The sequence below is a fragment of the Canis lupus genome, chromosome 31 (genome assembly GCF_048164855.1).
Source record: "Canis lupus baileyi chromosome 31, mCanLup2.hap1, whole genome shotgun sequence".
Classification (NCBI taxonomy): domain Eukaryota; kingdom Metazoa; phylum Chordata; class Mammalia; order Carnivora; family Canidae; genus Canis; species Canis lupus.
The window spans coordinates 13,365,549-13,388,235 of record NC_132868.1 but is presented as its reverse complement, the minus strand read 5'-3'; the positions used below and the strand labels follow the sequence as shown (position 1 = coordinate 13,388,235).

General features: G+C 50.7%; 1 protein-coding gene across 2 annotated transcripts; it reads left to right on the top strand.

Annotated features, from left to right (window-relative positions):
* Nucleotides 1–1,472: 1,472 nt before the first annotated feature.
* Nucleotides 1,473–22,538, top strand: EXOC3 (exocyst complex component 3). Of its 2 annotated transcripts, none has more exons than XM_072807430.1 (13): nucleotides 1,473–1,525; nucleotides 3,102–3,292; nucleotides 5,045–5,264; nucleotides 11,456–12,137; nucleotides 14,022–14,139; nucleotides 14,864–14,989; nucleotides 16,069–16,169; nucleotides 17,538–17,648; nucleotides 17,743–17,893; nucleotides 19,140–19,262; nucleotides 20,661–20,822; nucleotides 21,162–21,289; nucleotides 22,073–22,538. In XM_072807430.1, exons 2-13 carry the CDS (start codon nucleotides 3,149–3,151, stop codon nucleotides 22,242–22,244), a joined length of 2,238 nt encoding a protein of 745 aa, XP_072663531.1. In that variant the 5' UTR covers nucleotides 1,473–1,525; nucleotides 3,102–3,148; the 3' UTR covers nucleotides 22,245–22,538. The 2 variants fall into 2 exon arrangements, with proteins under 2 accessions (XP_072663531.1, XP_072663532.1); XM_072807431.1 differs by lacking the exon at nucleotides 1,473–1,525 and adding an exon at nucleotides 1,642–1,781.
* The last annotated feature ends 149 nt before the right edge of the window (nucleotides 22,539–22,687 follow it).

Genomic DNA, 22,687 nt, shown 5'->3' with positions numbered 1-22,687 from the left:
CCAGCACCCCCGCCCCCGGCCCACGCTCACATTCCACACCGCAGGGCACTGCACCTTCCTCCCTGCTACTCCAGGTCCTGCCTGCTTGAGTCCCTCCTGTGTGTGAATGTGGCTGATTCCAGGAGGTGCCTGTCCATCCTGAGCACACGATGCATCCCTCACTCAGATTTGAGGCAAACGGTGCTTCTCACCGCAACAGGCTGGGGTGGAGTCTGAGTGCCAGAGAGTCTTCAGTGGGGCACCCCATCCTGAGGGTCACGGTCCCCTGGGGAGAGTCCAGGGAACGGGGACCCGGTCCTGAGGGTCTCGGTCCCCCGGGGAGAGTCCAGGGAGCGGGGACCCCGTCCTGAGGGTCTCGGTCCCCCGGGGAGAGTCCAGGGAGCGGGGACCCCGTCCTGAGGGTCTCGGTCCCCCCGGGGAGCGTGCAGGGAGCGGGGACCCGTCCTGAGGGTCACAGTCCCCTGGGGAGAGTCCAGGGAGCGGGGACCCCGTCCTGAGGGTCTCGGTCCCCCGGGAGAGTCCAGGGAGCGGGGACCCCGTCCTGAGGGTCAGGTCCCCCGGGGGAGTCCAGGGAGCAGGGACCCAGTCCTGAGGGTCTCGGTCCCCGGGGAGAGTCCAGGGAGCGGGGACCCCGTCCTGAGGGTCTCGGTCCCCCGGGGAGAGTCCAGGGAGCGGGGACCTGTCCTGAGGGTCTTGGTCCCCCGGGGAGAGTCCAGGGAGCGGGAACCTGTCCAGAGGGTCTCGGTGCCCCGGGGAGAGTCCAGGGAGCGGGGACCCCGTCCTGAGGGTCTCTCGGTCCCCGGGGAGAGTCCAGGGAGCGGGGACCCCGTCCTGAGGTCTCGGTGCCCCGGGGAGAGTCCAGGGAGCGGGGACCCCGTCCTGAGGTCTCGGGCCCCCGGGGATGGTCCAGGGAGCGGGGACCCCGTCCTGAGGGTCTCGGTCCCCCGGGGAGAGTCCAGGGAGCGGGGACCCCGTCCTGAGGTCTCGGTCCCCCGGGGAGAGTCCAGGGAGCGGGGACCCCGTCCTGAGGGTCTCGGTCCCCCGGGGGAGTCCAGGGAGCGGGGACCCCGTCCTGAGGGTCTCGGTCCCCGGGGAGAGTCCAGGGAACGGGGACCTGTCCTGAGGGTCTCGGTGCCCCGGGGAGAGTCCAGGGAGCGGGGACCCCGTCCTGAGGGTCTCGGTGCCCCGGGGAGAGTCCAGGGAGCGGGGACCCCGTCCTGAGTGTCTCGGTCCCCGGGGAGAGTCCAGGGAGCGGGGTCCCCGTCCTGAGGGTCTCGGTCCCCCGGGGAGCGTGCAGGGAGCGGGGACCCCGTCCTGAGGGTCTCGGTCCCCGGGGAGAGTCCAGGGAGCGGGGACCCCGTCCTGAGGTCCCGGTCCCCCGGGGAGAGTCCAGGGAGCGAGCCCCCAGCCCAGCGCGCCTCCAGCAGCCTCTCAGAGAGCCCAGGCCCCGCCCCTGCGGCGCGTGACCGGAAGCGGAAGTGCCCGCTCGCTCACTTCCGGCGGGCGGCGGCGGGCGGCGGCTGCGGTGAGTGGTCGCGGGTGGCCGCGGCGGCGGGCGGCTCGGGCGGTGGGCGCCGGGGTCTGGGGCCTGGGAAGCGGGCAGCGCGGCGGCAGCTCCCGAGCACGTCCGCGCTGCGCTGTCGTCCCCGGAGCTCGCGACCCGGAAGGCCGCGCGGAGGCGTCGGCGTCGCGGTGCCCCGGGCCCTGCCCCTCGGAGCCCCGCCCCCGGCTGGGCGAGGTCGCCGCGGACCCGGGATCTCCGCCCGTGGAGCGCCGCGGGGGTGAGGAGGACGCGGGGCGGCGGAGGCGCGGGGGAGGCTAGGTCCCCGGGTCGGGGCCGGTGGCGGGTGGTTGGGCGGGCGCCGCGGGGGCGTGAGGGCGGGGTGCAGGGGAGCGGCCGTCCAGTCGCTGCCGGCGAGGACCCGAGCAGGTGCAGAGGTACCTGCGGTGGCCTCGCCGGCCTCCTGGGTGTCGGTCGGCCGTCGCCCCTGCCCTCCGCGTGTTCCTGCCCCGCTGGCTTTCGTGTGGAAGCGGCGGGAGGGCCACCTGCGTGCGGAAGGCGCTGGGAACCTGCCGCGCCTTCAGGGTTCTGCTGAGAGCACCGGGGCTGGGGGTAGGACCAGGGAGAAGAGGGGTGGTTCTCATCATTGTAAGAAGTTGTGTACAGAAAGCATGGGTGCCGAGGGCCTGTAAGGTGTGGGCTCAGGGGGCCGCGTGTTTACCAGACCCTGTCCTTGGCCCCTTGGGCATGGGCACCGGCACCCGCAGCCGCTGGGGTGGATGGTAGGTTGGCTTCGGGGTCAAGCCTGTGCGCTCTGCACCTGTGCTCTGCCCTCTCGTCTTGTTTGTCACGCCTCCTAAATGTACCAGTGGAGTTTCAGATATTACAAACAGTAGTGATTTTTAAAAACATTATTAAACATTTTTAAAGATTTATTTATTTGAGAGAGTGTGCCCACCAGCAAACACGCATGCAGGCGGGGGAGGGCAGAGGGACGGAGAGAGAGAATCTGAGGGCGACTCCCTGCGGAGCATAGAGCCCTGACCTGGGGCTCCATTTCAGGACGGTGAGATGGTGATCTGAGGCAGAATCAGGAGTCAGGTGCTTCATGGACTGAGCCACCCAGGTGCCCCAGTAGTGGTTTTTGAGGGGAACCCTAGGGCAGGTGCTGGGACTTGAGCTGAGGGTGGGTGAGGCTTTGAGGCATCTGCTGGTCCTGTGCCTCAGTTCCTCACTGCGGCCTCCCGGCTCTGCTGCCTCACCGGTGTGGCCAACAGCTGCTGTGAAGGCTCCAGAAATTGGCTGTGTCCACGGGAGAGAAGTACCTTGGAGATGGACCTCTGATAGGGTGAGGGGTCTGCAGGCCACATCAACACATCCTCTGTTTGTTCATAGCTTTAACTGTACGTGCCTCTGCTCAAAGGTACAGCTGTCTCCAGATAACGCCCTGAAGGTGTATTAAGGAGTTCAGCTTTGCTGGAGTAGTGCTGTCAGAAGTTCTCCTTTAGTGTCTGTAAACAGCTGACCATTACAGGGAATGAGTTTTGTCCCGTCCTAACTTGTCTTCCCCTCCTGCTCCCTTCTCTCCCTGTGCACACAGGACTCCTCTAGTATGACTGGTGCAGACACCCCACCTGCTCTCTAACCATGAAGGAGACAGACCGGGAGGCTGTAGCAACAGCTGTCCAGAGGGTTGCTGGGATGCTTCAGCGCCCGGACCAGCTGGACAAAGTGGAGCAGTACCGCAGAAGAGAGGCCCGGAAGAAGGCATCCGTGGAGGCCAGACTGAAGGTACACGACCAGAGAGGCCACAGTCGGGATAGATCTTTACTCCCAGTCAGGATAGATCCATGGATATGGAGTTTCGGGTTCCTGCACAACATCACGATTGTCATTTCGGTAAATTCGGTGGTGATGATCTGGAAACAGACAGAATTAGACCATCAGCTTTACTTAAGACATTCCTTCCGACACTACGTTACCAGGCAGTAGATTTATAGAGAAGATAGCAGGAATACTGGAAACAACGAAGGAACAAAGTTTTAAGCACCTAGAAGTGTCCGTTTAACTTAAACAATAGGGATCACTGGGTGGCGCAGTGGTTTAGCGCCTGCCTTTGGCCCAGGGCGCGATCCTGGAGACCCGGGATCGAATCCCACGTCAGGCTCCCGGTGCATGGAGCCTGCTTCTCCCTCTGCCTGTGTCTCTGCCTCTCTCTCTCTCTCTCTGTGACTATCATAAAAAAAATAAAAATTAAAAAAAAAAATTAAAAAAAAAAAAACTTTTAAACAATAATGGAAGCATAGCACCTATCCTTATTTGTTAAAAGGCATTTTGTTTAGAACTTTTCAGCACACAGTGGCTGGCTGTGCCGGGTACTCTGTTGGCCCTGGGGAAGAAGGAGGGAGGAGAGCAAGGCATATAAATTAAGAATGTGACAGAGAGGCAAGAAAGAAAATTATTCTTTTTCAAGGTATTTTATGATTGCTTTTGCTTTCAACTTAATTTGTATGAAGAGGTGAGGTTTTGTTAAAACACATACATTCAGTGTAGTTATAAAAACATTAGGATCATGGTCTGTGGTGATTGATGGGCAGCAGAGCGGTCCTTGGGGTAAAGAGAATGCCTTTGAGGAAAGTTCATTTTCACACTCTCATGACAGTGAACTCACCTCTCCCCTTGAAAACTCACCAGCAGCAGGCTTGATGAGACAGGATGAGGATCATTCATTTGTACCAAAAATGAAGCCTCCAAAGACTGGACTTACTTAAAACAGTAGTTTTACTTTAATTTATGAAATAGTTTGGATCTGCTACATTTTTAGTCAGCATTTTAATCTGTTTCAGAAACTTGTGGGATTAACTGAGAATCATCATTGTGGCCTAGAAACCTTCTGTAGTCCATTACCATCACCATTAATTATTTCCATGGGCAACTTCCTGCTCCTGGGTCAAATGTGTTCCTGGCCTTTCTCTCCACTGACTTACACTCCTCCGTGTCCCCTCCCTCTGGCTGTACCCCTTGCTGATGGCATTTCGGCATGCCCATGGAGTGAGTTCAAATCTCAGATGTACCAGTTCTGCACGGTGGGGCCAACCCTCCTTGAGCTGAGTCTGGTCCTGGCTGAGCGGCAGGAGGCCTTCTAGCTCAAAGCTGATGAGCAAGTCCTGACTGTCTTGGATGAGGCCTGAGGGATGCCTGGGGAACCATGTGTGTGGTCATCCTGGGGCAGCCAGAGGACCTGAGGCATGCCCATGGTGGTGTCCAGCATCTTCAGGCTGAGGGCCTGGGTAAGGAGTTGGGAGGTCTTCTCAGCAAATCTTTAAAAGGCATTATTCTGTTCTAAGGCAGCAATGAAAAAAAAGGAAAAGCTATTTTGTGAATTAGTTAAGTCCTTGTTGAATTTTATTCTCTTTTCTCCAAGTAATGACTCTTCCCAGCTACTGTATTTGTCTCCTGTGCACTTGAGCGTCCTGGGGAAGACTTGTTCCTGGCCATCCCAGCTCTGCTCACAATGCCCTCGCCTCTGGGTGTCTCTCCTAGGCTGCGATCCAGTCCCAGTTGGATGGTGTGCGCACAGGCCTGAGCCAGCTCCACAATGCATTGAACGACGTCAAAGACATCCAGCGGTCCCTGGCTGACGTCAGCAAAGACTGGAGGCAGAGCATCAACACCATTGAGAGCCTCAAGGATGTGAAGGATGCTGTCGTGCGGCACAGCCAGCTTGCTGCGGCCGTGGAAAACCTCAAGAACATCTTCTCAGGTGGCCACTGGGAACAGCAGGGGATGGCGGGTGCCTTGGCCCTTGGGCACAGTGCTGTCTATTCTCTTTCCTGTGATTCGTTTGTCTTCCCTCTTAGGGTGGCGCACAGGTGGATCTAGCTTCTGTCTGGTGTACTTTGTAGACCTGCCTCGGGGTAGATAGTGGGTTTGATTCCCATCTGTATTGTTAACCTCTTGTTTGCACTAAGAGTGGAAGGGACCTGTTGAGTAAGCACAGACCAGTAGAATGCTTGTAGTTCACAGGGATAGGTTAACGAAATAAGTGCTGTTAGCTTCATTCCTGAGTCTGCAGTGTTGCTGTCCGATCAGTAGACCAGGTGGGCCTCTGACAGGTGAAGAGAGACGCATCTCTCTGTTCTGGGTGAACAGGACAGAGAGGGGCCAGCTCCCAGCTGGAGAAGTAATGCAGGCGAGTGGCCATACCCAGGTGGAGAAGAGTGTGCACAGGCCAGGGGGTGGGGAGGGTAGAGAAGGAACACACTCTGCAGCCTTGGTCAGCATTTGATGGGACCTGATGGAGGCCTTGGGGCTGGTTGGGGTGGTGTGGGGACAGGGAGTGTGGGGGTAGCCCTTTGAGAGCTGTGTCCTAGTGCCTCACCAGTAAGTAATGCTCTGCAGCCTCTTCAGGAACAGAGTCAGTTGTCATGGGGGTGGGGCTCCATGTCTGCTCAGCACAGTCCAGAGCCCCTCCTACCCCTCATCCCCCACCTTTGACATCCCAGTAAAAAGTCTTAGGATAGTCAGACCCTTTCCCTTCCTTTATCCTGTGTCTGGTCTCAGTGAATTCTTTCTGTCCTTCCCTAAACTCTGCTTAACGCCTGAGTGTAATGTGGTAACACAGTTCTTTGCACCACTATAAAGGGATAGCATGGGTGGTCCTGCTCCAGCCACATTGTACCTTGGTGATTTGTGTCCTGTTTCACCCCTGCTCCTCAGACTTCTCTCACACCCATATCTGATGGCAGCATTGTTGACTGCGCGGCTCCCTTGCTGTCTGCATGCTTATTTTCCCAGAGTCCGATACTTCGAGCCACGTTCCAAGTTGCTTCTCACACGTCCCCATGAATAGCACAGCATTGACAACTCCATAGTGGCTGCTAAGGAAATAGCTCAACTTGGTGACAGTTGGCTGCCTGGAATTGGAACGTAGTCCCCATGCCCAAATGTTCTTCGTGGCACTGGGCCAGCACCTTGCTAGTTAATTTCCCTTCTTACGATTTCCTGTTGACTGGTAATATTTCCTTCCAGTCTTATAAAGCTAATGCTAAATAACCGAAGAGTTACTTTACTGAAGAAGTTCATCTACAGGACTTGAAAATAATTTTCTTCCCTTGAGGAATGAAAGGCTCTGTTATATCTGTGTTTCTGTTAGGAGTAGACTTTACTGGGAAGATACTGTGCTGGTTTGACCTCCTTCAGACTTTGCATTGCCTGTAATTCGGGAGTACTATGCATACAGCCTTTTTTCCTCCACTTTGTTTCAATGGGAGAGGCCCTTAATATAAAATTTACCATCTTGAGGGACGCCTGGGTGGCTCAGTGGTTGAGCATCTGCCTTCAGCTCAGGTCATGATCCTGGAGTCCCAGGATCGAATCCCACATCAGACTCCCTACATGGAGCCTGCTTCTCCCTCTGCCTGTGTCTTTGCCTCTCTCTCTCATAAATAAATAAAATATCAAAAAAAAAAAAACTTTGTTTAAAAAAAAATTTACCATCTTGATCGTTTTGGAGTGTACAGTTGTATGGTGTTATGTACTTTATTATGGTGCAGCTGTCATCCCAGTCTGCCCCCAGAATTCTTTTCATCTTGTAAAACTGAAACTATACACTGCTGTATGTCACTGACATGCTAGTAAAACAAAAGAAAAAGACCAAACTTGGCACCCACTAGACGAAAGCTCCCCATTTTCCCTCCCCTTACTAGTTGGGAGTATATTTAGATTTTCTGTTTCTTCATGAGCTAGGCTCTAGGTATTTGCCATTTCATCTGGGTCATCTTAACTGGTTGGTGTACAATTGTTCATAGTACTCTCATGATCCTGTTTCTGTACAGTCAATGGTAATATCCCTACTTTCATATCCAATTACAGTATTTGAGTCTTTTTTTTTTTTCAAGTTCATAGCTAAAGCTAAATGTGTCAATTGTCGATCTTTTCAAAAAAACACCTTTTGGTTTTATCAATTTTCTCTGTTTTCCTATTCTCTGTTTTGTTTCTCTCTCTTTTTCTCTTTATTATCTCCTTCCTGCTGGTAGCTTTTGGTTTAGCTTATTATTTTTCTGGTTCCCTAAGTTATAAAGTTAGGTTGTTGATTTAATATTTTTCTTTTTCTTTAACATAAATATGCATTGACAGCTATACATTTGTCCTCAACGTTGCTGTTACTGATCCCATAAGTTCTGGTGTGTTGGGTTCTTATTTTCATTTGTCATAAGTATTTTATAATTTCTCTTGCGATTTCTTCTTTGACCCAGTGATTGTGTTGTTTAATTTCCACTATTTTGTGAATTTTTCATTTGTTACAGATTTCTAACTTCATCTCATTGTGGTTGAAGAAGATACTTTGGAGAATATGTTTCAGAATCTGTTGAGATTTAATTTGTGATCTAACATAAGGTCTGTCCAGGAAAATGTTCTCTTGGGAAGAGCATGTGTGTGGCTACTGGGTGGAGTGCTCTTAATGTGTCTGTTAGGTGTAGGTTGATTGTGTTGCTCAGGTCCTTACGTCCTTACTTACCTCCTGACTGGTTGTCCTGTCCACCACTGTAAGTGACATCATCAGGTCTCCCAAATATTATTTGAGAGCTGTCCATATTCCAGTTTTGTAAATTTCTGCTTTGTATATTTTGGTGGTCTCTCTTTAGGTGTGAAATTGTTTATAATTGTATCTTCTTGCTGCAAAGAGCCCTTGATGAACATATCATGCCGCCTTCTTTTGTAAACATGTTGATTTCAAGTCTACTTTGGTATTAGAGCCTCCTGCTCTATTTTGGTCACTGTTTGCCTGGAACATCTTCTCCCACCCTTTCATTCAATCTGTTTGGATCACCAGTGAATCTCTTGTGGATAGCATATGGTCAGATCTTGTGTTTTATCCATTCTGCCAGTCTCTGTCTTTTGATTAAAGAGTCTAATCCATTTACATTAGAGCAATTACTGAAAATAAGTGGCTTAAATTTGTCACTTTGCTGTTTGATTTCTATGTGCCTTACAGCTTTCTCATCTTTTTTTTTTTTTTTCTAAAACATTTTATTTATTAGAGAGAGAGAACACTAGAGAGAAAGCAAGCACAAGTTGGAGGGCAGAGGGAGAGGGAGAAGCAGGTTTCCCCCCGCCGGAGTGGGGAGCCCGATGTGGGGCTGTGTCCCAGGACCCTGGGATCATGACCTGAGCCGAAAGCAGACACTCAACTGACTGAGCCACCCAGGCACCCCATTGCCTTTTTCTCTTTTTTAAAATTTTTTATTTATTCATAAGAGACACACACAGAGAGGCAGAGACCCAGGCAGAGGGAGAAGCAGGCTCCATGCAGGGAGCCCGACGTGGGACTCAGTCCCGGGACTCCAAGATCACGCCCTGGGCCAAAGGCAGATGCTCAACCGCTGAGCAGTGTCCCTTGCATGTCATTTCTGCATTGTCTTTTTTTGTGTTTAGTTGAAAAAAAAAATTTTTTTTTATGGTGAAATGTTTTAATTCCTTTCCCATTTCCTTTTTTACGTATTCTAAAGCTATTTTCTTTGTGGTCACCATGAGGATTACATTTAACATCTAAAGTTAAAATACTCTGAATTTATACCAGCTTAACTTCAGTAACAAGCAAAAACTTTGTTTCTACATGATACTGTCCTCCGTCCCTTTCAGTTATTGATATCACAGAATTACATCTTTATACATTGTCCAGAAACTTAGACTGACTCTTTTATATGCATTAGTCTCTCAAATTACGTAGAAAAAGCAATGTGGAATTATAAACCAGTTACAGTAATAATTAGCTTTAGACAAATAATTTTTTTTTCCTAAATGTATTAATCTTTTAAATTATGTAGAACAGTAGGACGGCTGGGTGGCTCATCGGCTCAGTGGTGGAGCATCTGCCTTTGGCTCAGGTTGTGATCCCAGGGTCCTGGGATCAAGTTCCACATCAGGCTCCCCGCAGGGAGCCTGCTTCTCTCTCTGCCTGTGTCTATGTCTCTCTTTCTGTGTCTCTAATGAATAAATAAATCTTTTTAAAAACAAATAAGGTAGAACAAAAAGTAAAATTACAAACCAAAGTTATCCTAACACTAGGTTTTTACAGCTGCCCGAGTATCTGCCTTTACTACGATCTTTATTCCTCCATCCCACTGTGAGTTACTGTCCAGTGCCCTTTCATCTCACCTAGGATTCATTGCGGCAGCTCTCCAGAGTTAGGAGCACTCAGCTTGTGTTCGTCAGCAGTGTGTTTGTATCTCCTTCACTTTTTTTTTTTTTTTTTTTTTTTTTAAGATTTTATTTATTTGAGAGAGCACATGAGCAGGGGCAGAGCCAGAGAGAGAGGCAGGCTCACCACTGAGCATGGAGCCCGACAAGGGCCTTGGTCTCAGGACCCTGAGATCACGACTTGGGCCGAAGGCAGACGCTTCGCCAACAGAGCCACCAGGTGCCCCCTCCCTCACTTTTGAAGGATGGTTTTGCCAGATGTCCAGCGCTGGGGTGACAGTTGTTTTCTTTTGGTATTTGATGCTCCCAGCCCCCTGCGCTCAGCCTCCAAAGCTTCAGATGAAAAATCTGCTTGTGGCTTCACTAAGGCTGTCTTGTAGGTGATCTGCTGCTTCCCTGCACTGCTTTCCTGGTTCTCTCCTGTCTTTGATTTTCAGCAATTTGTTTTAATGTGTCTTGTTCTGGGTCTCTGAGTAATTCCTCCTTGGAGTTTATTTAGCTTTTAGATGTTAATATTCCTGTCTTTCATCAAGTTAAGCACATTTGATCATTATTCAGCTTCTCTGTCTCCTTCCCTCTTTCCTCTTCTGGAGTGCCCACAGTGCCCGTGTTGTCACTTGATGCCCCCCAGGCCTTAGGCTGTGTCCATTCTGCTTTGGTCTTTGTTCTTTCTGGCCCTCACACTTGGTAATTTCCGTTGTCCCACCTTTGCTGGTTTTTTCTTCTGTTAGATCTGCCCTTGAATCCCTGAAGTAGATTTTTTGTTTCAGTTACTGTAGTTTTTATCTCCAGAATTGTTTTTTGTTACTTTGTAGGTTTCCTGTCTCTTCATTGAGGTTTGCATTTTGTTCCTGATCATTTTCTAGACTTTCCCCACATCTTTTAGTCCCTGGTGCACATTTACAACTTGTTTTAAAAGATGGACCACCTAGTGTTTCAGGGATTATTTTTTCCCCTTGAATCTCTATACTTTCCTCTTTTTATGTCTTTCAATTTTGTTGTTGAACATTGGACATTTGAATCAAATAACATAATAACTCTGAAAACCAGATTCTCCTCTTAGGGTGTCTGATTTCTGTTTACTGTTTTTGTTTTGGTTATTGTAGGCTGTCTCTGTGCTGAGAATCAGACTGAGATGTAAACTAAAGATCTTCTCAAGTCTTTTTTGAACCTGGACCTTTCCCTGAGCCTGTGCAGGCACTTTTTAAATTCTCCTGTATATGAAGTTGCTCTTGAACATTCTAGTCTTTAATGTCTGAAGGGGAAAAGGCACTGGTTCCTTTTTTTTTTTTTTTTTTTAAGGCACTGGTTCCTTAAGTCACCTGGCTCTAGGGCAAGGAGTTTACAGCATGGGTAGCCTGAGTGCAGTAACAATGGGTTCCACCACTATGTCTGCATCTCCCTGATTGGAGGCAGCAGCCAGATCCCCAGTATTTGGAAGACGTGCTCCTTTTTGCTCTCTCTGGTTCCCTCAAGATGGGTGCACGCTGCTTCAGGAATGCATGGTGGGCTGGGGCTGGGAAGCTCCTGTGCTAAGAGCTGAAAGTGACCAAAAGTCAGTGCAACTTACGGCCAAGCCTTCTCCTGGAAGTGGCCTGCCTTCTGCAGACTGCACAGTTACAGAATAGTTACTCAGATTTTGCCAGTGAAAATGCTGTCTGGCTGGGTAGCAGGTTCCCTCCTCTGCCATTGCCAGCGTCCAGCACAGCCTTGTGTGGTTTTTCACAGTGCCCTCTTGTGCCTTTTCCCTAGTGCCCGAGATTGTGAGAGAGACCCAGGACCTCATAGAACAAGGGGCACTCCTGCAAGCGCATCGGAAGCTGATGGACCTGGAGTGCTCCCGGGATGGGCTGATGTATGAGCAGTACCGCATGGACAGTGGAAATACTCGTGACATGACCCTTATCCACAGCTACTTTGGGAGCACGCAGGGGCTCTCAGACGAGCTAGCCAAGCAGCTTTGGATGGTGCTGCAGAGGTCGCTGGTCACTGTTCGCCGTGACCCCACCTTGCTTGTTTCAGTTGTTAGAATTATCGAAAGGGAAGAAAAAATTGACAGGCGCATACTTGATCGAAAAAAGCAAACTAGTTTTGTTCCTCCCGGGAGGCCCAAGAATTGGAAGGAGAAGATGTTTATCATCTTGGACAGAACTGTGACTACGAGAATTGAGGGTACCCAGGCAGATACCAGGGAGTCCGACAAGATGTGGCTTGTCCGCCACCTGGAAATCATAAGAAAGTACGTCCTAGATGACCTCATCATTGCCAAAAACCTGATGGTTCAGTGTTTCCCTCCCCATTATGAGATCTTCAAAAACCTCCTGAGCATGTATCACCAGGCCCTGAGCACGCGGATGCAGGAACTTGCGTCTGAAGACCTGGAAGCCAATGAGATCGTGAGCCTATTGACGTGGGTTTTAAACACGTACACGAGGTGTGTCTGGGTGTGCTTCTGTACTTGTTATGTAGAACGGACTCCTCTAGCGTATGCTCAGTACCCTGTTTGTTTTTTGCTGCTGAAAGTCTTCTGATCCATCTGTGGGCTTACTCTTGAGGTCAGGTCCCAGCCTCTGGTGTTCTTGTGGTGCCCCTGCCCTTGATGTCCCATCTCTGTCGAGCAGCTCAGCCTTGGGCCTTCCTATGACCCCAGGTGCCACTATGCACTAACTCCCGTCGTCCTCCTGGTGGCACCGAGTATATGGTTTCACCCCATTGGATGGGTGAGGAGACAGAGGCTCCCTCCTCCTAGCTTCCAGTGCCCCTGTTTGCTTTCTTCTCACCAGTACCCTAGGACAGTCTGTTCTTTTTGCATTTCAGCCTTGAGGTTTTTGTCACTTCACAAAAGGGACATGAGCTATTTTGTACTTTTATTAGTGTGAGGTTGGGTTTGAGAATCGAGGCGATGGTGGGGTACTCTGACATTTTTTAAGGTTGGCTAGCTAAGGAGACGGTGCATTTTGATTTGCAGGGTTTTGAGAATAGAGAACAGTATACATTGCTGTATTGGAATTATTTTTAGTCTGACTTCTTGCTTGTGTGCAGAAATTCATTAAACCTCCTACTTTGGCAATAAGATTTGGAGTGTTTAGTTTGTATTTTGGTAACTTGTTATAGTAGAGAATGTGTACGTCTCAACATAAGAAAATAGGAGAAATTACCTCTCCCTCATGATGATGGTGGTTACTGGCACGTTTGCAGCTTCACTGTGCCAGGCCTGGGTGCTATCTCCCCGGCCCTGCTCTCACCCAGCCCATGAGTCAGAGTGATCACCACTTCCCATCCTTTCCCTTCTCTGTGTAGGCCTCCATGTCACGTTACCTGATGAGGAAGGTTAGATCATCTTTGTTCTGTGCTTGAGGAAACTGGGGTGCCGGGGTTCGCACCCGTCGTTTACCTGACCAGCGGGTGGGGAGCAGGAGTAGAGTTAGCCCTGGGCCCTCGTCCCTGCTCCGGCCACCACACTGGGTGTGCATTTGTTGGTGTGCACAGTTTTGTGTCTGAGTTTTGTGTGTTTTTCTGTGTGTGGACTGCTGCATACTGGCCATCACTTTCTAGCATTTGGACTTTCTTGTGGGAAAAACTGAACTACTTTCATACTAGAAGCATTTCACACTGAATTAAGGTTCTTGGGTGAAAATGTAGGTTGAGTGAATAGTGTTTTGATACTTGCAAAATCTTATGGAATGCCTTCACTCTCCAGAATACCTTGTATTTCTTACAGATAGTGGACCAGTTGTTAGGACTCCATGTTAGGTTGTGAATATGTGTTTAGGGAATATAGCAAAAGGCATGTGAATTTTCTGAACCCAACCACACACAGATATTAACTGCTTTTCATGGCTACTTTCTTCTGAAACTCCGTCCACATCCCTGTCTTCTTAAGCACAGTTGCCTGAACGCGTTAATGCTTTCTGCTGACTCGTGCTCTGTTAAGAAGCACAGGGATCAGCAGCATTCTCTTCAGCGCACACATTTCTGAATCAGGGTGCTCGTGTTCCATTCCCTTGTTTGCCAGAGCCTGTGTACTTGTCACCTAGGTTTTGCCAGGCCCTGGCCTTCCCCAGGGTCAGACCAAGCTGACCTCCCCGCCACGGGCTTTCTTTCCTGTGTGATGTGGATGCAGTGGGGCTGAGAACAAGGGACAGAGGTGCCTTGTGTGGCCACATCTTGCCCAGTGCTCTCCCCAGGGGGCCACTTCCCCTTCCTGACACAGTGTTGAGGGTGGTTGGGCATTTGTGTGTCAAAAGAAATAGCAACGCTTAGCTAAGCATTTTGTCTGCCCAGTAATTATTCTTTGTCATCCCTGGTTTTGCCGCAGTGGAGAGATGATGGGGAACATGGAGCTGGCCCCGGAAGTGGATGTCAGCACCCTGGAGCCTTTGCTTTCCCCAGATGTGGTCTCTGAGCTGCTTGACACGTACATGTCAACTCTCACTGTGAGTAGAGCAGTGTGTGCCCAGCCACGCTGTGTGGGCTCTCTAGGTCACACCAAAACCGAGGCCCCGTCGGTCACAGAATGCGGGGGAGAAACCTGCTTTGATGTCGGCTTCCGAAGGATATGTGGGCTCTGGTTCTGGGAAATTGGGTCTTGAAATGTGTGTTGGCCAGTTAGTGGAGAGGGTGGCTCATTCTCTGGCCCTGGATCTGGAGAATGGGGCGTGTGTTCCATAGGTACAGAAACCACATCTGGCTACAGTGGTGAGCCTGTCCATGGGCAGTGGTGCCTGCCAGCATCTTAAGAGCTGATTGAGAGGGTGGCACAGGAGGCCTAAGGCCCCCTCCTCTCCTGTGACCTCCAGATGGTCTACGAGTGACATGAGGAGGTCAGGGTCTGCTTCCTAGGACAGAGTGTGCCTGAGCAGCAGACAGCATTCTGAGATGCTGAGCCTCACACTGGGCAGCAGGGGAGGGCTGTGTGGTCTTCCATGGACAGGCCTGCTGAAGGCCTGTCAGCCTGGCCTCCTTCAGTGCTGCTCATCCGAAAGGTGATCAGTGGAGGCAGCTTGTGGGATGGCTTCCCTGGCATCCCCTGGTTTGGAAACAGGAACTCCCAGGGCCCTGAGTTTGGTTACCGCTGCTACATTGCAGAGAGATGCTGTGTGCATTGCCTCAGGGGGCCTGTTCTGTTCTTCCTTTTCCTGCAATGCTAAACTTCTTTAGTCAAACATCATTGCCTGGCTGCGGAAAGCACTAGAAACAGACAAGAAAGACTGGATAAAAGAGACAGAGCCCGAAGCGGACCAGGATGGGTACTACCAGACGACACTCCCTGCCATCGTCTTCCAGGTACCATCCTGTACTTCTGGGGTTCATTGCTGGATTGCTCCTGGGGTCTGTGGGTTTTACAAATGATCATGAGTGCCTCCCTCCATTATAAAGACAGAGGGAGCCCCACCTGATGCCTGAGGCCCCTCTCTCTCTGAAGCAGGAGACATCGAGGGACACCAGTGCTAAGCAGTTTTGCCCAGAGTTACTCTAGTTTTCCTAAAATGTTTGAATTTGAATTAGAACCTAATTCCATGTTATTTGCATGCTATGCTCAGATTTGAGTTTGGTTGTTTGATGTTTTCTGATGTTGTAAGTGGCTGAGATTTGTCCTAAAAATGCCACCTGATTGGATATAAGCTGGGCGAGAGCCCTATATATTTTCACAGTAATCATGCCTTCTTATGGTGCGTTTACTTCTTGATGCCTGGCACCCAGGGTGTCCTCCAGCTTCTTACTGTCCTTCCTTCTGGCCTGTTGGCTTTTCTTCCTGGAGGAAGGTTTCTGGCAGGAAGAGGGCTGAGCCATCTTCTAATCCTTGATGGGACCATGTCACTGGAATATATTTGGGTGCCAGCTGGGCACAAGTGAGCACTGTGGGCATCTATCTGGGTGACCCCTTAGCAGCAGGTGGGGCCTGACCCTTTCCTTTATTTTGGAAACTGGTGTCATGACAGAACACGTACCACAGGCCTGGGGTGAACTGGGCCTTCTGGTGCTTCTCCACCTCTCCACCTATGGCTCCTCTCAGCTCCTAGTGCTTCATAAGGAATCCGCGTCACAAATCACAGCCCAGCCCCTGGCACCCATGTGACCCCAGCTGCACCCGACCTCCCTGGGCCCCGTGTCCCTGTCAGCTTTCCCTCTTTGTGGAGACCAGCCTGTTTGCAGGTAATTAGGAAGTGATTCACTTGGGTCTTTTCACCTGGTGAGAAGGTTTATCTAACTTGTTAGTTTTTGAGTGGTTTCTTTTTTCTTTTTTTTTTTTTTTTTTCTTTCTGAATTTGTAGTATAGCACTTGGCAGATAGGGGTTTTACATAATGGGGAACTTGCACCTTTGTGAGTTTATATTAGAATTCATAAATTCTCCAATTTCTAGATGTTCGAACAGAATCTTCAAGTTGCTGCTCAGATAAGTGAAGATTTGAAAACAAAGGTACTCGTTTTGTGTCTTCAGCAAATGAACTCTTTCCTGAGTAGGTATGTATTTTTGACAGTGTGCTCATCTAGAAAGTATATGTTTTTAAAACTTTTTAAAAGCAAAATTTTGGTCTTAATATGCCTGATATTAAAAAAATGCTTTTAAGTCTGGATGTGCTGCATGACCTTTGGTATTTTGAAACAAGCCATTTTTTACCATCCTCCTTTGGAATGGATTCACTGTTCTCCTGAGAGCCCAGATGGGCCTGCTGGGCCTCCAGACAGAGGCTTCCTTTCTTTCCTCATCTGCACTGCCCAGGGCCTGGGAGGGACTCCTTCAGTGGAAGTGGGCCCTCCCAGGGGGCTAGGTGTGGCTTCAGGATGCCCCTCCCTTTGACTCCTCCCTGAAGATTTTCAACACAGCAGCAGAAAGAATGGCGTAAAAAACCTTGACCCCTCATCTCCCTTAAAAAGCTGTTCCTTTTTTAAAGCACCCTCATCTGCACTCCCCCCGCCCCCACAAGTACTTTAAAGCAGATCCCATTTGGGCATGTCATTCCCTGTTCTAACTTGGACCTCAGGGTCCTCTGCACCAAGTTTACATGTGGGTTTCCCCAGTGGTTTCAGACCCTTTTTCTAGTTATACATTGAGACTGGGCTGGCAGCAGGTCTGCAGTGTGTGGGGTCCTCTGGGCTCCCAGGTCTTGGGTGCAGGAGTATGGCCTCGCCCCTCCTTCAGCTGATTATCTAGTAGTGCCCAGCACTTCTTGTCTATCCCTAATGGCCATCTGCCTGTAAGCCACATGTTGGCTAGATCTAAAGGCTTGTGGGATTCACTGTTTTGCAAGAACCCTCCATAGGCCATGTGCATGCTCCACATTGCAGTACATCACACAGTGCATTTCCCTCTGTCCTGCCCTAGAGACCCAGGGTCCCCATCACTGATGCACCTGGGGATCATGGCCTTAGTCATTTTGTTAAGAGAACAAGGAAATCTTTCTCATCAACCCCAAAACTTTGATTTCCTGAACCACACGGACAGAAAGGTAGAGTACGTAATAATTTCCCTTTAATTGCCAGTTTTGTTTGCTCCTTTTTTAAGGTCTTTTAAACATATGTACAGTGCATTGTAGTGTTCTATAATTCTCTGCTCACAGATACTTCAAAATATTTATATAATCGGAATACTGAATCATACTTCAAAGCCTGTTATAAAATTTATTTTCAGTAATCCATTTAGAATGATCAGCTTCCCTGATTTTTCATTTGTACAGATTATCCAAAAATCTATTTTATTTTTAAAGATGCACCTGGCCAGATCCTAGTAGTGCCAGATGTATTTATCAGGTGCAATGTCGTCCTGGTTTCTGGTACACCCCCAGGTGCCCCCTTACTGAGAGTCTTGCTGGGGGGGCTCTGTGTTCTCAGATACAAAGAGGAAGCGCAGTCATACAAAGAAGAGCACCTGCGGAATCGGCAGCACCCACACTGCTACGTCCAGTACATGATTGCTATCATCAACAATTGCCAGACCTTTAAGTAAGTGACCGCAGTGACAGAGTGACCCAAGAGCAAGAGAGTGGGAGGTAAGGAGACTCAGCCGCTTCACCGAGCCTCAACTCTTTCCTTACAGAGAATCCATAGTCAGTTTAAAAAGGAAGTATTTGAAAAGTGACGTGGAAGAAGGCGTGTCTCTGAGCCAACCGAGCATGGATGGGATTCTGGACGCCATTGCAAAGGCGGGCTGCAGCAGCCTACTGGAGGAGGTCTTCCTGGACCTGGAGGTGGGGTCTGGCTCTTTGCTGCTTCATTTCCAGGCTGAAAACAGTGTTTCCATCCTGTGTGCCCTCTGCGACGTACCCTGTGCCTGAGCAGAGCGGACGCTGCAGTTCACGTCTCTCACTGTTAACGGGCCTTTGCTTCCCTGCGATGTGAGCCTTGTGTGACACAGGCTCACTTGAGGTCCTTCTGGGGTAGTTGGTCAGATTGCCAGGAAATATTAAAGGGACTGATCTGCTCAGTGGATTACAAAATGGAAACACATATGTAGAAGACAGTATAGTCATGAGCAAATTATTGATACTGGAATGCGAACACACATCACATGGACCAGTCTCAGCTTCGAGTAAAAATACAAAACCGAGTCATTAACAAAATGCATTTAGCATCCTATCAAAGGCATGATACACCAAGAAACAAGATTTATTTCAGAAATACAAAAAGGGGTTTAGCATTATGTAGATGCAGGGGCAGTCACCAGAGGTCCTGCTGGGAAGGAAGTAGCTGAGTGGTGGGATCATTTTGTGAGGGCTGTAATTTTCTCACAGATGGTTTAGAAAACACATGAAATGAATTCATTTGAAATTATTTCAGAATAAAAAAAAACAATAACAAAAAAAGTAGATAAAGGACATGAGTAGGCCTTTTCACAGAAAAGGGGCTACAAATGTCCTAAATGGGAAAACAGCACACTTGGTCTTCTGATCTTCAGAGACAAACACACCAAGTGTGCTCTGTTGCTTCATGGGGTGGCAGGTGTTTTGCAGGTGTGGGAACAGAGATGCCATCGTGTGTTCTCTGTCGGACTGAGGCTGTCAGTTTTGGAGGGCAGTGTGGAAAGTTTGCAGGGTTTTAGTTCGAGTACTTGTTGACCGAGCAGTTATACTTTCAGGACTCTCACCTGCAGAAATGCACAGATTAGTTGCAGTGTTGTTTTTCATTGCAAAATGTGAACAGGTTTTGGTGTCCATCAGGACTGGGTAAATAAATTGCAGGATATCCATATAACATACTTAAACAATAAAGGCAGGTATGTACAGACAGATGTCCTCAGTGAATGCCAGCTCGTCACGGAAGTAGTGTTGATGACTGTCTCAACAGTTATGGCACGTGTTTGCCGGTTACACACCAGTGGAGGTTTCACGTGTGTATCACTGCCACATGATGTCCCTGAGGCTCTGTGGCACCTTCCTCCTAGGTACACGTGACTCAGGGACGGTGTACAGGTGACATTTTCTGTGTTCTTTTCAGCAACATCTCAGTGAGCTGATGACAAGGAAGTGGCTGTTAGGATCCAATGCCGTGGACATTATTTGCGTTACTGTGGAAGATTATTTCAGTGATTTTGCCAAAATTAAGAAGCCGTATAGAAAGGTAAGAGTGTGGATACAGTCATGTGGTTGTGAGCTCACCTGCAGGCCAGAGCCCCCCCGGCACCTTGTGTGGAACTCAGTGTCCAGTTGGTTCTTCCATGAGTGGACATTCACAGGTGGTTTTATTAACCCCGGGAGACATGAGACAGGAGTATGTGAAGGTAAGCCAGGTGCAGGTAATGCTGCTGCTGCTCACTTAACCTTACTGCCCCCTGACACCGCACCAAACCCTCCTGGACACATGGCCACAGACCCAGGCCTCGCTTGTGCTAGAGACCTCCCCACCAGCCCCGAGGACACCTAGAAGGGAAGCTGGGGGCCATGCCTCTGGACCAAGGACGAGCAGCGGTTCCCTCCCTAGGATCTGTGTCCAGGGCACTGGCAGGCTGCCAGCTTTTGTCCACTCCAGCAGAAGCCCCAGGGCTCTTCTCTTTGTGGCCCTGGAGGATCTAGGATCCCTGCTGCAGATGCCCAGAGTCCCTGCGGGCCTCGGCTGTGTCATCCCCTGGGGCTTCCCCGAAGGGACGTTTCCTCCCACAGGGCTTGGGCATCATGGATCTTCCGGGCATTAGGCGGCACTTGCTGTTATTGCTCTAACAAGTGAGACATTTATTTATTTTTTAAGATTTTATTTGTCAGAGGGAGAAGCAGGCTCCCTGCGGGACTCAATCCCAGAACCCCGGGGTCACGTCCTGAGCTGAAGGCAAAAGCTCAATCATTGAGCCACCCAGATGCCCACAAGTGATAGATTTTAAAAAGTCAGACTTTGCGAATGTTTTTTCCTGGCTTACAGGAAGTGGTTTTGATATACTGACCTCGTGCTCAGAATGTTCTGATTATTTCTAGGATTTGTCTCGGGATCCTTTCAGATCTCTGTAGGCGCTTGTATTGTGTCAGCAGGGACACTGTTTTCATCTCTGTTTCTCACACTTTCGTGTCTTCTTGTCCTGTGGTGACTTGGACCCAATACAGGCCTCATTTGAGTCCTTGTTTTAAAGGAAATTCTTGTGACCCTGCCAGTGAAAGTGGTACCTGTAGGGTGAGCTGGTGATTGGAACCAGACTGACTGACCCCTCGGGCGCCCAAGGCTATTGGCTGTTCACGAGTCCAGGCGCTACCCTCTAGTCTGTTGCTGGTACAGTTTTTGGTGCCACCATTTATTTCCTTAAACGTTTGGTTTGTTGATTTCATAGTTGGTGCTGAGGAGCCCGTGCGCGCGGCCCTCCCCGCGGGGCTTGTCTGGTATGACAGTCACCACTTTTACTGCTTCTGGCAAGAAGCCTAGTGAATAACTTAACCACCCATGTGCTCCTTCAGGTTCTGCTGTCTGTGGATGGGGGCGGGGTGGGGGTCTCAGTGAGGTGTTTGGCCTGCCTGCTGACCCCGTTTTTGTCTGCAGAGGATGACTGCAGAGGCACAGCGGCGCGTGGTGCTGGAGTACCTGCGGGCCGTCATGCAGAAGCGCATCTCCTTCCGCAGCGCAGAGGAGCGCAAGGAGGGCGCTGAGAGGATGGTCCAGGAGGCCTCGCAGCTCCGCCTCCTATTCCGGAAGCTGGCCTCGGTGAGTGCTGCCTTGGCTCTGTTTCCCCCAGGGGCTGTTGAATCCAGCCCATCAGGGCCAGTCATGTCAGGGATTGAATGACCAGTGTGTCCTCCCTGTGGCTGGTGGTAGCTTCTAGGGCGTAGCTCCCAGCCTCATGGGGGCTGCTCTGGCCAGACTGCTCCTGCCTCCGTGGGCTGCCTGCCCCACCTTCAAAGCATCTCTGCTGAGGATATGCAGGACAGCTCCCCTGTGGGCCAATCCTGAGCCTTTGGCGGCCACCTGGGTCACAACATTCAACAGAGACGTGGCCTGTATCCCCTCACGGTGCTCGGCAGCTGTGCGCACGCTGTCTTCCAGGGGTTTGGTGAGGATGCAGATGGACACTGTGACACCATTGTGGCCATCGCAGAAGTTATTAAGCTGACAGACCCATCTCTGCTCTACCTAGAAGTCTCCACTCTGGTCAGCAAATACCCAGACATCAGGTAAAGGCCCACGTGCCATCCGTGTCAGCTAGAATTCATGGAATGGGGCGGTAAGCTCATTCCTAGGGCCACTGAGAAAGGTTGTGGGGCCTGACCGTCAGGTGTGAGCAGCACTGGGGTCACACCTGACCTGGGAGAGCAGGCTGTGTGGAACATGGCCAGGAGCAGAGCGCCTGCAGAGAACAGTAACAGACGCATCCGTGTTTCTCTGCTTCCCTAGCCCTGCTGCTGGACCTGGGGCCCCTGGGACCCCAGCGTTGGTCCACGCACCTCCCAGTGTCAGCACAGGTGGGGAGCAGGGGGCCCAGTGCAGGTGGGGCATCACCGCACTCCGTGCACTGGCGGGGAATGGTGGCAGAGCACAGGGACTCCAGGAAGCTCATCTTGTGCTGTGGATTCAGAGAAGGAAGCCTTGAACCTCCTCAGGACAGCACCTGCCTCAGCCAGCGTCTGGGCTTGCTGTCACCAGAAGGGACTGGCAGTTTTGTGCTCTCCAGGGGCCTCTGGCCCTGTTTAGACTGTTGAAGATCTAGGAGAGCAGAGTTTAAACAACTCTGTGACTGTTGGTTGAAGAAAAGACCGTAGTGAGAGGAGGATGGAGGTTTCTCTCCTATCATGATGAGGGGCCCACACCTGTGGTCCGTGGTGGTCCACCCTGCTCCAGGGCCTCAGAATTGGCCAGGCTGGGCCTGGCAAGCCTTGGGGGCAGTTTGAGTGGAGCATGGGGGGTGAGCGGCTTTTGGAGCACAGCCTGACATGTCCCCGGTGTCCCCGTGCCTACAGGGATGAGCACATTGGTGCACTGCTGGCCATGCGAGGGGATACCAACCGGGACATGAAGCAGACCATCATTGAGACGCTGGAGCAGGGCCCGACGCAGGCAAACCCAAACTACGTGCCCATCTTCAAGGAGATTGTGGTTCCCAGCCTGAACGTGGCAAAGCTCCTCAAGTAAGCTGTCAGGCCCCAGCCTCGCCCAGTACTGTGCCTGTCACCCCACCCCTGGAATCCAGCAGCAGCCAGAGTAACGAGACGCCCACTTCTGCGTGCCTGCCTCCTGCTGCCATGCTCACGGCCTCGTGAAGAACAGGCAGTCTGACGGCCGTACTCTTCTGGCTTTCTCATTTTCCTGCTGTCCTATGTGAGGCAGCTGTGGTGTCCCCAGAGCCCCAGGTCTCCCCCATGTCTGCCCAGTGTCCATACCTCCAGAACTGCTGCTCAATAAAAGAGTCTGAATTCCTGAAGGGAATAGACGACTTCCCAGACGTGAAGGTTTTCTTAGTAGGGATGGTCTGGTAAAGCCTCCAGCGCCAGGAAGCTGCATTCAGGTTCAGGGTGTGCCTCAGCCCGCACGGGGCCCTGTCCCGCTGCAGGCTCTGATGTGCTGAGCCCCGCAGG

Excerpts from the sequence above, each read along its gene's own strand:
- EXOC3 (XM_072807430.1), top strand. The coding sequence starts at position 3,149 with ATGAAGGAGACAGACCGGGAGGCTGTAGCAACAGCTGTCCAGAGGGTT. Across the intron at positions 12,138-14,021 it reads GTTTTAAACACGTACACGAG|TGGAGAGATGATGGGGAACA; the intron begins GTGTGTCTGGGT and ends GTTTTGCCGCAG. Across the intron at positions 14,140-14,863 it reads CGTACATGTCAACTCTCACT|TCAAACATCATTGCCTGGCT; the intron begins GTGAGTAGAGCA and ends AAACTTCTTTAG.